The sequence below is a fragment of the Gopherus evgoodei genome, chromosome 10 (genome assembly GCF_007399415.2).
Source record: "Gopherus evgoodei ecotype Sinaloan lineage chromosome 10, rGopEvg1_v1.p, whole genome shotgun sequence".
Classification (NCBI taxonomy): domain Eukaryota; kingdom Metazoa; phylum Chordata; order Testudines; family Testudinidae; genus Gopherus; species Gopherus evgoodei.
Window position 1 is genome coordinate 19,690,502 of NC_044331.1, and position 13,500 is coordinate 19,704,001.

Below are 13,500 nucleotides of genomic sequence, written 5' to 3' on the forward strand. Positions count from 1 at the left end.
TATATGTAAGGAATATGGCATGACATAAGAACTGTCTAGAATTCTTCAGAGGGGGAAAAATGTCAAAAACCAGAACAACATTTTCAAGGCTTTCAAGTACATTCTTATCAGTAATGGTTCCATCACCAATGGTGCAGATCAGTCTTCATGTGACTAAGGATTATGAGTAGGGCTGCAAATCTGTCATGGAAGTCATAGATGACATGACTTTCTGAGACCTCCATAACTTCTGCACCTAAGATTTAGTCAGGAGTATTTATAGTACAAGTCATGGATAGGTCAAGGGCCATGAATTTTTTTTTTTTACTGCCCATGACCTGTCCATGACTTTTACTAAAAATACCCATAACTAAATCTTAGCCTTAATTATGAGGCACTAACTACAGAAATATTCTTAAAGGACAGATACCGTTATGTTAATCTAATACAGGAGAGTGCAGATCAGTGCAAAATGCCTGGGCTTCCTTCCCCCAAATGGCAGTGACCTTTAATTCAAATTTTCCAGTCATCCCCTACCATGAAACAAGTGATCAGCTTCAAAGGAGATGGCTAATCAGATCAGTGAGGGCTACCAGTACTTGTGGGGCAAGTCATACGACCTAGTCACTCCAAAGCCTAAAGTGATACATCCTGGCTTGATCTAGTGATGCTACACTGCCAATTCTAGAACTGGCTGGTGGCTAGTGCCAGCCCCGGAGGGCCACGAAAGAAGCCTCCTAGCTGCAGCAGGGTCAGTAAGAATCCATAAGCAGTGCCCAGGGTTCAAGGCAGCAGCTGAAGCGATGTCCGGAAAGGCCAAGACATGGATTTTGCATGGGCAACTGGGTTTCTGGAAAGTGGCTTAAATTCAGGGCTTGATTACACACACACACACACAAGTTGCACCGGTTTAACTCAGATCAGTTTAAAAAACAGTTTTGTTAAACTGGTGCCTTTTCCTGTGTGGGGACATCGTTTAAAACTGGTTATATCGGTTTTTCTTGCACCTTTAAGTTTCCTTCAAGAGGGATCTTGTGTCCACTTTGGTTCAGTTAGATCAATTTATCAGACACAGTAATGGCTGTGAAGTAGGATACATTTTAGGAAAAGTTAAAGAGGGGAGCTTAGCCTCAGGTGTTTCTTTATACATGGAACTGGCGGCAGCACCACCTATTGGGGGCTTATAATGGAAATTGTTGGACAACCTTTTTTGCAGTTGCTTATACCTTTGCCTAACTTAAACTCTTTGAGCTAAAATGTTCTATGCCAGGTGTCCACCTCAGAATGATGATTGGGGTGGTGGGAAGAGAAGAGGGTATTTCAGCCCAAAGAGTTCAGCCATTTCTAACAGCCTTTTCTTTAAAACGCTTTAACGTCTCCATACTTAGGAAGCAGACTTGAAATTTTGTACAGATGGGCTGTGTGTGTGACGGTGTGTTTCTAATTTTCTGGATGCATGACTTGAGATTCTGCAGTCTGATTTGCAGAGGCAGGGCACTCACAACTACAAGTGAAATCAGTGGGGATTGTGTTATGTATTCCAGAAAATCAGGTCCTAAATGCCTCAAACCAGACACCAAAAATTAGCAGTTTGTTACCGATTTGGAAATATTTTAATTTATGAATATTGTATGTTGACCTAACTATTGGGATGTTTACTATATGAATACAGTAGAACCTCAGAGTTATGAGCACCAGAGTTTCGAACTGACCAGTCAACCACACACCTCATTTGGAACCAGAAGCACACAATCAGGCAGCAGCAGAGAAAAAGCAAAAGCAAATGCAGAACTGTACCGTGTTAAAGGTAAACTACTAAAAATAAAGGGAAAGCAGCATTTTTTCTGCATAGTTAAGTGTCAAAGCTGTATTAAGTCAATGTTTAGTTGTAAACTTTTGAAAGAAAATTTTGTTCAGAGTTATGAACATTTCAGAGTTATGAACAATCTCCATTCCCAAGGTATTTGTAACTGAGGTTCTACTTTATGTTGGTTTAGTTTAAAGCAGAGCAGTCAGGAAAAAACCCGCAGGAATGAGACATTACAGTAGTAAGCCACCCTGGATTCTGACATTTCCTAACTTGTGAGAGCTTCACTTCACAACCCTAATAAATGTGGGGTTTTTTTTAAACCATAGTTTGTATGCATGTAATATTTTTTAATAGAACAGAGCAACGTTAGTCATTGCCAGGACATTATGATCGCTTACTTGCATGGATCCGCTGCAAATTGATAGTTTTTTCCAGTTCTCTTCGCAAGTTAACTTCTGCTCCATACTTTCCAACTGTTCCATCATCCACCAGTATGAAATGGGAATGGAGATTATTTAGGACATTTAGTTTACTTAGAGGGTTTAACAGAGTTTGATATGGAGCAACAACCTAAAAAATAACATACAACAGGCATTATTTGCCAAGTGCCAGACTGATCACCACAATTTTAGCTATTTGGTCTGGTTAAAAGTAAAAGGGACACCACTGAAAGCCAGCAGACCTAAAATGATACCTGCCAGCACACATGTCTTCACCCAGCAGCTCTGCCTATAGGTTGCATTCTTGCAGGAAAGTGGATTATTGTACAACACAATAATTCTTCTCTAAAGTGCTATAGAGAGGAGGCCTCTAGCAAATTAAAACCCTGACTACAGAAAAGAACAAAACAGACAGCAAAAGTATATGCCTCAATCCATGAAGACATCTACCAAGCTCTCTGTGTTATAGCTGCAGACAAATTGAAATATCATTTTTAGAGTTGAGTCTCAAGATGTAGGAGGACAATTTTAAGAAGTAGTTTACGCATTGTCTAACTTTCCACTTAAAGTTACAATAGTGTACGGTGATTATGCAGTTATGAAGGGGGAGAAAGAACTTTCATTCTGCATAACTCATTCTCCATCCTGCCAAAACTCTACTCAAGCAATGGAGGGGGTGGAGAGCTCTAATCAGGGAGTGGCTCCCTCTTTAAATCCTGAGTGCATGGCCCTGGTCCAAGCTAGAGCTGCAAGGAACTAGTTTATGCCAGGGAGAGGATCAGCCAAAAGGGTGCTCTGCTTTGCTATGTCCATTCCCCATCGAATCCTGTACCAAGTGTGAGGTGGGCAGCTAGTAAGAGAGGCAGAAGAGCCACCTCTGCCAGTAGAGAGTTCCCCCACATGGATAGGGCTGGCCATTTCCCACTGCTTTAAGTCCACTTTGCTCCCTAATTAAAAGATATGGAGAGTCCAACTCTAAATCCCTAGATACTTGAAAAAATCCCTAAAGAGTTTAGGAAGACACGTTTCATTTACTTTCCATGGGACTTGTGCTCTTATCTCTCTTTGCTACTTTTGAACATCTCCCACTCCGGTATTGTCAGGTTTTGTAGCTTTTTAGAAACCTTTCCAAGGACTTATAATTTCTTATGCTTGTTCTCAGATTACAGAGTAAGTTTTCTGGAAATTCTGTAGCTACTCTAACCTGCTCTTTGGGGCCACACAAGTGTACAACAGTCTACTCTATTGAATTAGCATTTCATAATTTCTTACAGCAGTACTCCTCTGTAAATCAGAACAGATGTCCCTATATCTCCCAGAGCAAAGACAAAAGTACCTCAGTATCATAAAAGGCAGTGAGACTGCAAACCTGAGCAGATTATGAAAACACAAATACAAAAGATCACACAGTTAAAAGTTATTTCAACTGGATAAGCCCATTCTTACATCTCTTCCAACAAGGTCATTTCTGTTTTCAATCACTCCCCATGGAGCTATCCCAATAGTGCAAATCTTTCGAGATGATCTGGAAGCATGTTCTCTCAGGGCATCACCAACATGTTTTGCAACACCTGTTCATACACAAGAAAAAACATTCTGTATATTGAAACTACATCCTATTAATGTATTAACCTCCCCAATTACTGTGAAGATTAGAGAACTCCTTTAGTTGACAGCATAAAGGAAGACCTACTGTGCACAAAACATACATTAACAGTAACAGAGTACTGAGAATTTCTAGTAACTTTACAACATATATGCCAGCCAGTCTTCTACACTGACAAGTCGCACTATAATACAGCATATCTTGAGGCAACATACACTTTTTGCACAATTTACATGTTCTATATTACATAATATCACAAGATTTAAGTTCATATGCTCAAGATAAAATTCATAAACATTCATTTGTTTAACTGAAGGTCAGTCAAACTTCAGACAGTATTTTAGAGATACAAATGTTTTGTTCCTCCGACTAGACAGTCATTTTGGAATCTGCTTACCTTTATTTAAGAACTAGAATGTGGGTAAACTGTGCACGAGTCTGTACTGTTATTTGAAGATTTATATTATATAAAATGTATACTTTATTTATTTACCAGTGTTCACTCCTCCAGTTATAATCCAGGCACCTGTTGTTACTGCAGCTTTAATAAGACCTTTGCCAAGCAATTGTTTGATGCGTGGATGAAGTTCAAATTTCTGCATCCCCCCATGTACAGAGATAACAAGTCTGGGCAGCTCCATTTGCCATTCTTTAAGAAGAAGTTGTAGAATGGCTTCAGGCTTAGTGTCATATGACAATCGCACATACTACGACCAAAAAAAAAAAAAAAGTTGTGAGGGTTAGTAAGTTCCTATAATAAATCATTACATAATTGATAAGGAAGATCCATGAGAAGAAATACTACTGAACACTGAAAAATATGCATCTGTCATACTTTATGAACAATGGATAATAAGAACTGGTACAAGTATTTGCAGGTTCTCAAAAAATTCAAGTAGACAATGGCAATAAGATTTTGAAGCACCTACGAAAGCTGTAGGTAGGTTACATGTAGGCCCATCACAATAACACTGTGTTCTACAAAACTTTTGCGACAATTTCATGAGCATTTCTAAACTTGAGGATATTAATGAAAATCTAGAATATTGCCAAAATATGACCAGTTCAATTGCTGAGGCTGAGTGTATTTTCTGTCTGTATATCCCCTGTAAAAAGATATTCCAACTGTGAAAAGAAACATACAACCATTCTCTCCCCTCTTGCCTCCCGTCCCATTATGCCCACCTCCTCCAGAGAGGAGGTGGGGGTAATGGAGTTAAGAATGATGCTACGTCCCTAACATAGGCCATACAGGGAAGAGGGGGCAAATGGGCAGAAGTGAAACCTTACTCAGACTAGTTCCCAGATGGCGGGGGTCCACACTAACACCACCATCACCACAATTGGTACTAATTAGTTGGCAGTCTCAGCACAGGTGCCAAATAACGAAAGGACATGGAGACTGAACTATTTTTTCCACTCCTAGAAGTGGTTCCTCCAGGACAGAGTTGAGATACACTGCAAGCCAGGGAGAGGGAAACTTGCAGTGCTGTTATCCATGCTGTAGCTGTTTCTGTGGGCAAATGGAGTACTTCAGTCTCCATGACTTTCAATCCAGCACAAGCATTAACAGAATAAATTTAGCAGAACACCACTGGACTAAAGAAGTCAAAATCTGGGATAACAGGACTCCTACTGATAGCAGGGAGGCAACTATCTCATAACACAGGAATAGGCATTTCATCTTCTTGCCAAATCTTTCATTTCAAGATTTAAATGGAGTATCCAAACATCTTTGCCAATGGGTCAAGGGAAGGTGAAAAAGTCTTTTGTACATACCTTTGCTCTGCACGAATGAGAGCCACCTTGAAAGTTAATGACACCATAAGCATCAGTTGAACTCTGTTCTGTGTGTTTTTCCACTGACCAATCTTCTATTTCTTGATTAAAATTTTCACTCAGTTTGACATCTGTATATTTCATGGCAAGACTTGCAGTAAAGCAAGCATGTTGCCTGACCAAGCGACCACAGCAGCACCTGTACACGATTATATACTACATTTAATTTTTACATTTGTAGTCATTAATCTCATTGTACTTGGATGCATGGAGTAATTAAAGGGGACAAATCTTTTTACAGCAGAGTTAGTGGGAAAAAGTTAGAATGTCCATGCCTATAAATGAACTATCTGAACCTCAGTTATACCTTTCTAGGGTTATATCTACATTAGCACGATTGTCAGTAAAACTTCTGTTGATCGGAGTGTGAAGAAAGCACGTCCCAACCAACAAACATTTCATTGACAGAAGTGCCATTGTGAACACCGCTATGTCGGTGGGACAGCATCTCCCACCGACATAGGTACCGTTTGGGATGGTTTAATTATGCTGGCAGGAGAACTCTCTCCCGACAGCATAGAGCCACTACACTAGAGACCTTACAGTGGTACAGCTGCAGCGGTACAGCTGTGCCACTCTTAAGGTCTATAGTGCAGAACGATAAAGTACAGGAAAACCTTTGGATGAGTAACTCCTATCAAAAGACTGTCAGGCTGATGTAATCAAACCTGGCAAGATATTTTGGCACTTAGTACTAATTCCCCACTTATTTTCTTTAGCTTTCCAAAGACAAAAGTTCCCATAACATTCAGAGCAAAGTTATACAGATGATTCATAATTATGTCAAATACTGATGGCTCTTATTCAAAGCTGAAGAGTGCAGTGAATTGGAAGCCAAAACACATTGCTAGTCTGCTGGCTACTCAGTGTCCAGAAAGGTTTGATTATTTAAGTTACTTTTTCCTAAGCATTATAGGTAGGGCTGGCAGCGCTGCCCATTATTAAGGTTGCCCAACACTTTCCATTATAAGACCCTGTTTCCAGTTGCCTATATCTTTGCCACATTAACCATTTGGACTGAAATTTTACATGCCAGCTGAAAGATTCAGCCAAAATGACTCCACCATTTCCAATAATGGAACCCCAAACTCCCAAGTCTCAGCATTCCTCTGCTGTCAGGAAATATCTGTGAAACCCAATGGCAAAGTGGGTATCTCATCCCCCTCCAGTGCTCGTCCACAGAGAATATCAATCAACTACTGCTCTCTGTTACTATGTTAACTCAAATGGCAGAGTTCTGTGCTGTGGAACCAAAAGCTCCAAACCTGTTGATGAAACTTCAGTCTCAATACAATACCACATCATGGAATTTGGTTTTTTAGTTCACTTTTATCAAAACCTAGGCAATTACACACAAAAAACTATGTGAAAAGAACATTGTTAAGATTGCAAAGTCAAGCATTCAACAGTCAGAAAATCCCAGAAATAAAGATTGCCTTGTGTGCAGGGCCATCCCTAGGGAGGTCCGGGGCAGAAGTGACAGATCTGTCTCCTCTGGGACCAACCACGCTGGCCAATCGCACCGGCCCGCAGGGCCTCCCAAAGCATGTGGCCTGGCGCAGTTGCCCCAATTCGCCTACCCAAGGGACAGCTCTGCTTGTATGTATGCATTTTGACAGAGTCTTTAATTATGTAATCACATACTACTTTTTTTCCACACGACCCCTGCCTCATTCAGTGCACAGGACAGACCTGCTTTGGGAATGAACCAGACTGTGTAATGAAAGAGACTGTTGTCTTTAGGACCCTTATTTGTGGCAGAAGTTGAATGAGGCAGGGGATGGTAGGAAGACAGAGGATGGCCTCAAGATTAAGCCAATTGAATGCTGCCCTGGCAAACTAGATTCTATCCCTGCCTCTTCCACAGTATTCTTATGTGATGCTATTCAAGTTGCTTGAACAAAACTTTTCATGGGTGGCCACTAATGGTGTGTTCCTCATTTTCTGGGTACCTGATTTGATACCCTGATGTCTAATCTGCGGAAGTGCTGAGCACTCACAGCTGCAACTGAAGTCAATGGGATTTGTGCTTTCAACGTACAATGCTATCTAATGGTAACTGCTCTGAACAAAAAAAAAAAAATAAAAAAAATTTCAGGTCCTAGTCATCTCAACTTTGTCACCAAGGCTTAGTGAAAGCTTTTCACCTTGTTCTCTGTGCTTCAGCTCCCCACTGAAAATGGAAATACCACCACCTGACCTCACAGGGGGGTTGCAAAAAGAAATTAACACCCTTGAAGCACTCAGACACTAGTGATGAGCACCATAGAAGAGCCCATGAGGAAATTAATACTTCTGTTTTCAGAGAAGGGTTCGAATAGCATGTTGTAACATAATAACAGTCATACTCGGTCAGATGAAAGATCCATCTAGCGCAGTATCCTGTCTTCTGACAATGGCCAATGCCAGATGCCCAACAGAAAATGACAGAACAGGTAATCATCAAGTGATCCATCCCTGCTGCCTATTAATTTCATTTGGTGACCCCCTAGTTCTTGTGTTATGAGGAGTAAATAACACTTCCTTATTTACTTTCTCCGCACCAGTCATTATTTTATAGACCTTAATCATATCCCCCCTTAAATGTTTCTTTTCCAAGCTGAAAAGTCGCAGTTTTATCAATCTCTACTCACATGGCAGCCGTTTCATATCACTCATCATTTTTGTTGCCCTTTTTTGAACCTTTTCCAATTCCAATATAACAACATATAATAGTAAAGAGGGTTGAGGCCACACGTTGAGCAACAAAGACTGAACAAAATATCAATTAGCTGCTCATAAAGTGAGCACAATCCATTGTGTACACTGAATGAGAAAGGGAAAAATAAATAAATATGATCATGTAATTAAAGACTGCATCATAATGCATATGCATACAGTGGCTTTAATTCTGGTATTCCCTAACCATTGAGGGTTTGACTTTCCAACCTTAATAATGTTTTAGTGAAATTTTATACAACTACCCCATAGTTAGGGCCCTACCAAATTCACGCTCCATTTTGGTCAATTTCAGAGTCATAGGATTTTAAAAATAATAAATTTCATGATTTCAGCTATTTAAAAAAAGACAGTTACTCACCTTTGTAACTCTTGTTCTTCGAGATGTGTTGCTCATATCCATTCCAATTAGGTGCGCGCGCGCCGCGTGCACATTCGTCGGAAGAGTTCTACCCTAGCAACACTCGGTGGGTCGGCTGGGCACCCCTAGAGTGGCGCCGGATATATACCCCTGCCGACCCAACCGCCCCTCAGTTCCTTCTTGCCGGCTACTCCGACAGTGGGGAAGGAGGGCAGGTTTGGAATGGATATGAGCAACACATCTCGAAGAACAACAGTTACAAAGGTGAGTAACCGTCTTTTCTTCTTCGAGTGCTTGCTCATATCGATTCCAATTAGGTGATTCCCAAGCCTCACCTAGGCGGTGGGGTCGGAGCGAGATGTTGCAGAATGTAAAACTGCTGAGCCAAAGGCTGCATCATCTCTGGACTGTTGAACCAGAGCATAACGTGAAGCAAAGATGTGGACCGAAGACCAGATAGCTGTGTGACATATCTCCTGGATAGGTACACGAGCCAGGAAGGCGGCAGATGAAGCATGAGCCCTGGTAAAATGCGTGGTGATGTGGCTTGGGGAAATATGAGCCAAATCATAACAAGTGCGGATGCACGCCGTCACCCAAGATGAGATCCTCTGAGAGGAAACAGTTAAGCCTTTCATTCAGTCTGCTACCGCGACAAAGAGTTGGGGTGTTTTCCGAAAGGTTTTGTCCGCTCAATATAAAATGTGAGCGCTCTACGGACGTTCAGGGAGTGCAATTGTTGCTCCTGTCGCGATGAGTGTGGCTTCGGGAAGAAGACCGGGAGAAAGATGTCCTGGTTAACATGAAAGGCCAAAACCACCTTAGGGAGGAATGCCGGGTGTGGTCGCAACTGCACCTTGTCCTTGTGGAACACAGTGTATGGTGGATCCACCGTAAGAGCCCTAAACTCGGAGACTCGTCTGGCCGATGTAATGACTATGAGGAAAGCTGTCTTCCAAGACAGGTAAAGTAGCAAGCAGGTTGCTAACACCTCGAATGGGGGAAACATAAGTCTGGTTAAAACCAGGTTGAGGTCCCAGGTCGAGGTCCCAGGTCGGGGCTGGGCAGCGTACTTGGGGGTATAAGCGCTTCAGGCCATTGAGGAACCTTGAAGCAATAGGGTGTGAGAACACGGAACGGCCACCTTCCCCTGGGTAAAGGTAGAGATGGCTGCCAAGTGTACCCTCAGCGATGATACTGCTAGGCCCTGCTGTTTGAGAGACCAGTCCAAAATAGAGGGGATCGAGACCTCAGTGGGAGTAAGATTATGCGTTTCGCACCAGCAGGAGAAATGCTTCCACTTGGCCAGATATGTTGACCGGGTGGAAGGTTTTCTGCTACCCAGGAGAACTTGTCGTACTGATGCAGAGCAACATAACTCTGACTGGTTTAGCCATGCAGCAGCCAAGCCGTGAGGTGAAGGGTCTGCAGGTCCGGGTGGCGAAGTCTGCTGTGGTCCTCAGTTATGAGGTCTGGGTGGAGTGGCAGAGTAATTGGGTTGGCTATCGACAGGTCAAGCAACGTGGTGTACCAGTGCTGCCTGGACCACGCTGGAACGATCATGATGAGGCGCGCTCTGTCCCTGCGGAGTTTTAGCAGGACGTTGTGAACCAGTGGAAATGGTGGGAAGGCATAAAGGAGTTGGCTCTTCCACGGCATCAGGAAAGCGTCCGAGAATGATCCCTGGGAGACACCTTGGAAGGAGCAGAACATCTGGTATTTCCTGTTCGCGCGGGAAGCGAACAGGTCTATGTGGGGAAATCCCCACTTCTGGAAAACAGAATGAATAACGTCCGGGCAGATCGACCACTCGTGAGACAGGAAGGACCTGCTGACTTGATCTGCCAGAATGTTCCGAACCCCTGGGAGAAAGGATGCTACCAGGTCTATCGAGCGGGCTATACAAAAGTCCCAGAGTTGGATGGCCTCCTGACAAAGGGGGGAGGATCGTGTCCCTCCCTGTTTGTTTATGTAGTACATGGCCGTTGTGTTGTCTGTAAACACTGAGACACAATGGCCCTGTAACTGATGCTGGAACGCCTGGCACGCCAGGCAGACTGCTCTCAGTTCTCGGACATTTATGTGTAATGTCAGCTCCTGAGATGACCAGAGGCCTTGAGTACGAAGGTGTCCGAGGTGAGCACCCCAGCCGAGAGATGATGCGTCCGTCGTCACGGAGATTGAGGACTGGGGCGGATGGAACGGCAGCCTTGTACACACCAGGGAGGGAGTTAGCTACCAGTCTAGGGAGCCTCGGATGCTTGGGGGAATGGTGACTATAATGTCTATTGGGTCCCTGCCCGGGCGATATACCAAGTTGAGCCAAACTTGGAGAGGACTGAGGCGGAACCTGGAGTATTTGGTTATGAATGTGCAGGCAGCCATATGACCCAGGAGACCAAGACAAGTGCGAGCCGAGGTCGTTGGGAAATTCTGTAGACCTCGGATGATTGTTGCCATCGCCTGAAAGCGCGGCTGTGGTAAGCAGGCTCTGGCTAGACTGGAGTCCAGGATAGCTCCTATGAAGTCTAACCTCTGCGTGGGAACCAGAGTGGATTTTTCTATATTGATCATCAGGCCTAGGCACGTGAATAGGTCCTTAACGATGCCCACATGCTGAGTGACTTGTGTCTTGGAGGCCCCTTGGATGAGCCAATCGTCCAGATACAGAAAAACGTGGATCCGACGTTGGCGGAGGTAGGCAGCGACTACGGCCATACACTTTGTAAATACCCTTGGGGCTGCAGAAAGGCCAAAGAGCAGGACAGTAAACTGGAGGTGCTGACGGTTGGCTACGAAGCGGAGGAATCTCCTGTGAGGAAGAAAAATGGCGATGTGAAAGTACACATCCTTCATATCAAGGGCAGCATACTAGTCTCCAGTATCCAAGGACGGGATAATGGTCCCCAGGGATACCATGAGGAACTTCAACTTTATCATAAACTGGTTGAGTCCTCGCAGGACTAGGATAGGTCTGAGACCTCCCTTTGACTTGGGGATTAGGAAATAACGGGAGTAAAACCCCTTGCCCCTTTCATCCATTGGTACCTCCTCTATAGCTCCCATGGCGAGGAGCATCCACACCTCTTGTAAGAGGAACTGCTCGTAAGAGGGGTCCCTGAAGAGGGACGGGGTTGGAGGGTGGGGGAACGGGGTTGAAATAAATTGGAGGTGGTACCCATACTCCACCGTGCATAGGACCCAGCGATCTGAAGTTAACTGGGACCACGCCGGGAGGAAATAGGAGAGATGGCTGGAGAAGGGGGGAGAGGGATCCTGGCCTGTAACTGGTACGCTGCTCTCGGGTGCACCTTCAAAAGTTCATCTTTAGTCCCGGTGATGGTTTCGAGGGACCTTGATTTTGGCCCCTTTGGGATCCTGATAGTCGTCTGCGACCACCTCAGCCGCACCGCCTGCCGAAGTCCTGTCTTTGTCTAGGTGCAGAGTATGGGCAGTGAGGCTGGGAACGGATAGGCCTGCATTGGGTCACCGGTGTATGCATGCCTAGAGAGTGCATTATGACCCTGTTGTCCTTCAGGCTTTGCAGCCTGGGGTCAGTCTTTTCCGAAAAGAGGCCATTACCATCAAATGGCAAGTCCTGGATGGTATACTGCAGCTCCGGTGGGAGGCTTGAAGCCTGAGGCCATGAGATGCGCCTCATGGCAACACCCGAAGCCAGAGTCCTGGCTGCTGAGTCGGCTGCATCCAACGAGGCCTGGAGGAAAGTTCTGACCACTTTTTTCCCTTCCTCCACGAGGGCAGCAAACTCTTGGCGGGAGTCTTAAGGGAGAAGCTCTATAAATTTACCCACCACCGCCCAGGTGTTATAATTATAGCAGCTGAGCAGGGCTTGCTGATTTGCCACCCAGAGTTGTAAGACACCTACCGAGTACGCTTTGCGACTGAGTAAGTCCATTCGCCTAGCCTCCTTCGATTTCGGGGCTGGCGCCTGCTGGCCATGGCGTTCCCTCTCATTAACAGACTGGATGACTAGTGAGCAGGGAGGAGGATGGACATACAAGTACTCGTACCCTTTAGAGGGCACCATATATTTACACTCGAATCCCCTGGTCGCAGGAGGGATAGAGGCTGGAGACTGCCATATAGTATCGGTATTGGCCTGGATGGTCCGAATAAACGGTAGGGCCACTCTAGTGGGGGCATCCGCCAACAGAATGTCCACTACCGGGTCCTCTACCTCCAGGACTTCCTCCACCTGGAGGTTCGTATTGAGTGCTACCCTCCTGAGGAGGTCCTGATGGGCTCTCAGGTAGATTGAAGGAGGGCCCGAGGAGGATGTTCCTGCTACCGCCTCATCTGGAGAAGAGGAAGAGGAGATGAAAGGGATGAGTGGGTCCTGTGTGGCCTGTTGCTCTTGGGCAACCTCCTGCTCCAGTGGAACCTGGGAGTCCAGTGGGTGAACTGGGGCTTTCTCCGTAGCAGTCAGAGGGGGACGGCTAACCGTCGCCTCTGGCACTCTGTGCTCTGATAGGATAGAGCGGGACGGCACTACTGGTACGCCTTAGGCCTGGTGGTACACCCAAGATGTCCAGAATGACCACTGATGGAGGCCTTGGTCCTGGGCCTCTTGGAAGACTCTGGTGGGCACATCAGAATCGCGGTCCTGTGCCTAAGAGCTGTCCGCGTTGGAGGACACTGATGCGTGTCTGGATGGCCATGGAGGAGCTGAGAAGCCCTGGGCAGAGTCTCCGTCTCTAGCGGACCTTGCTCTACTTGGCATCGGGGA

The 13,500-nt window shown here is 45.0% G+C and overlaps 1 protein-coding gene across 6 annotated transcripts in view; it reads right to left on the reverse strand.

Moving 5' to 3' along the window:
- The window catches only part of TRPM7 (transient receptor potential cation channel subfamily M member 7), a 125,314-nt gene that overhangs the window by 65,924 nt on the left and 45,890 nt on the right, over positions 1-13,500 (reverse strand). For all 6 annotated transcript variants that reach the window (XR_004002444.1, XR_004002445.1, XM_030578849.1 and 3 more), the window contains exons 4-7: positions 5,615-5,813; positions 4,329-4,542; positions 3,676-3,800; positions 2,188-2,359 (exon numbers count right to left, since the gene is read on the reverse strand). Coding sequence is in view for 4 of the 6 variants with exons in the window: in XM_030578849.1 (XP_030434709.1) it covers positions 2,188-2,359; positions 3,676-3,800; positions 4,329-4,542; positions 5,615-5,813 (710 nt within the window). In the remaining 2 variants the exon portion in view is untranslated. The remainder of the gene's footprint in view (positions 1-2,187; positions 2,360-3,675; positions 3,801-4,328; positions 4,543-5,614; positions 5,814-13,500) is intronic.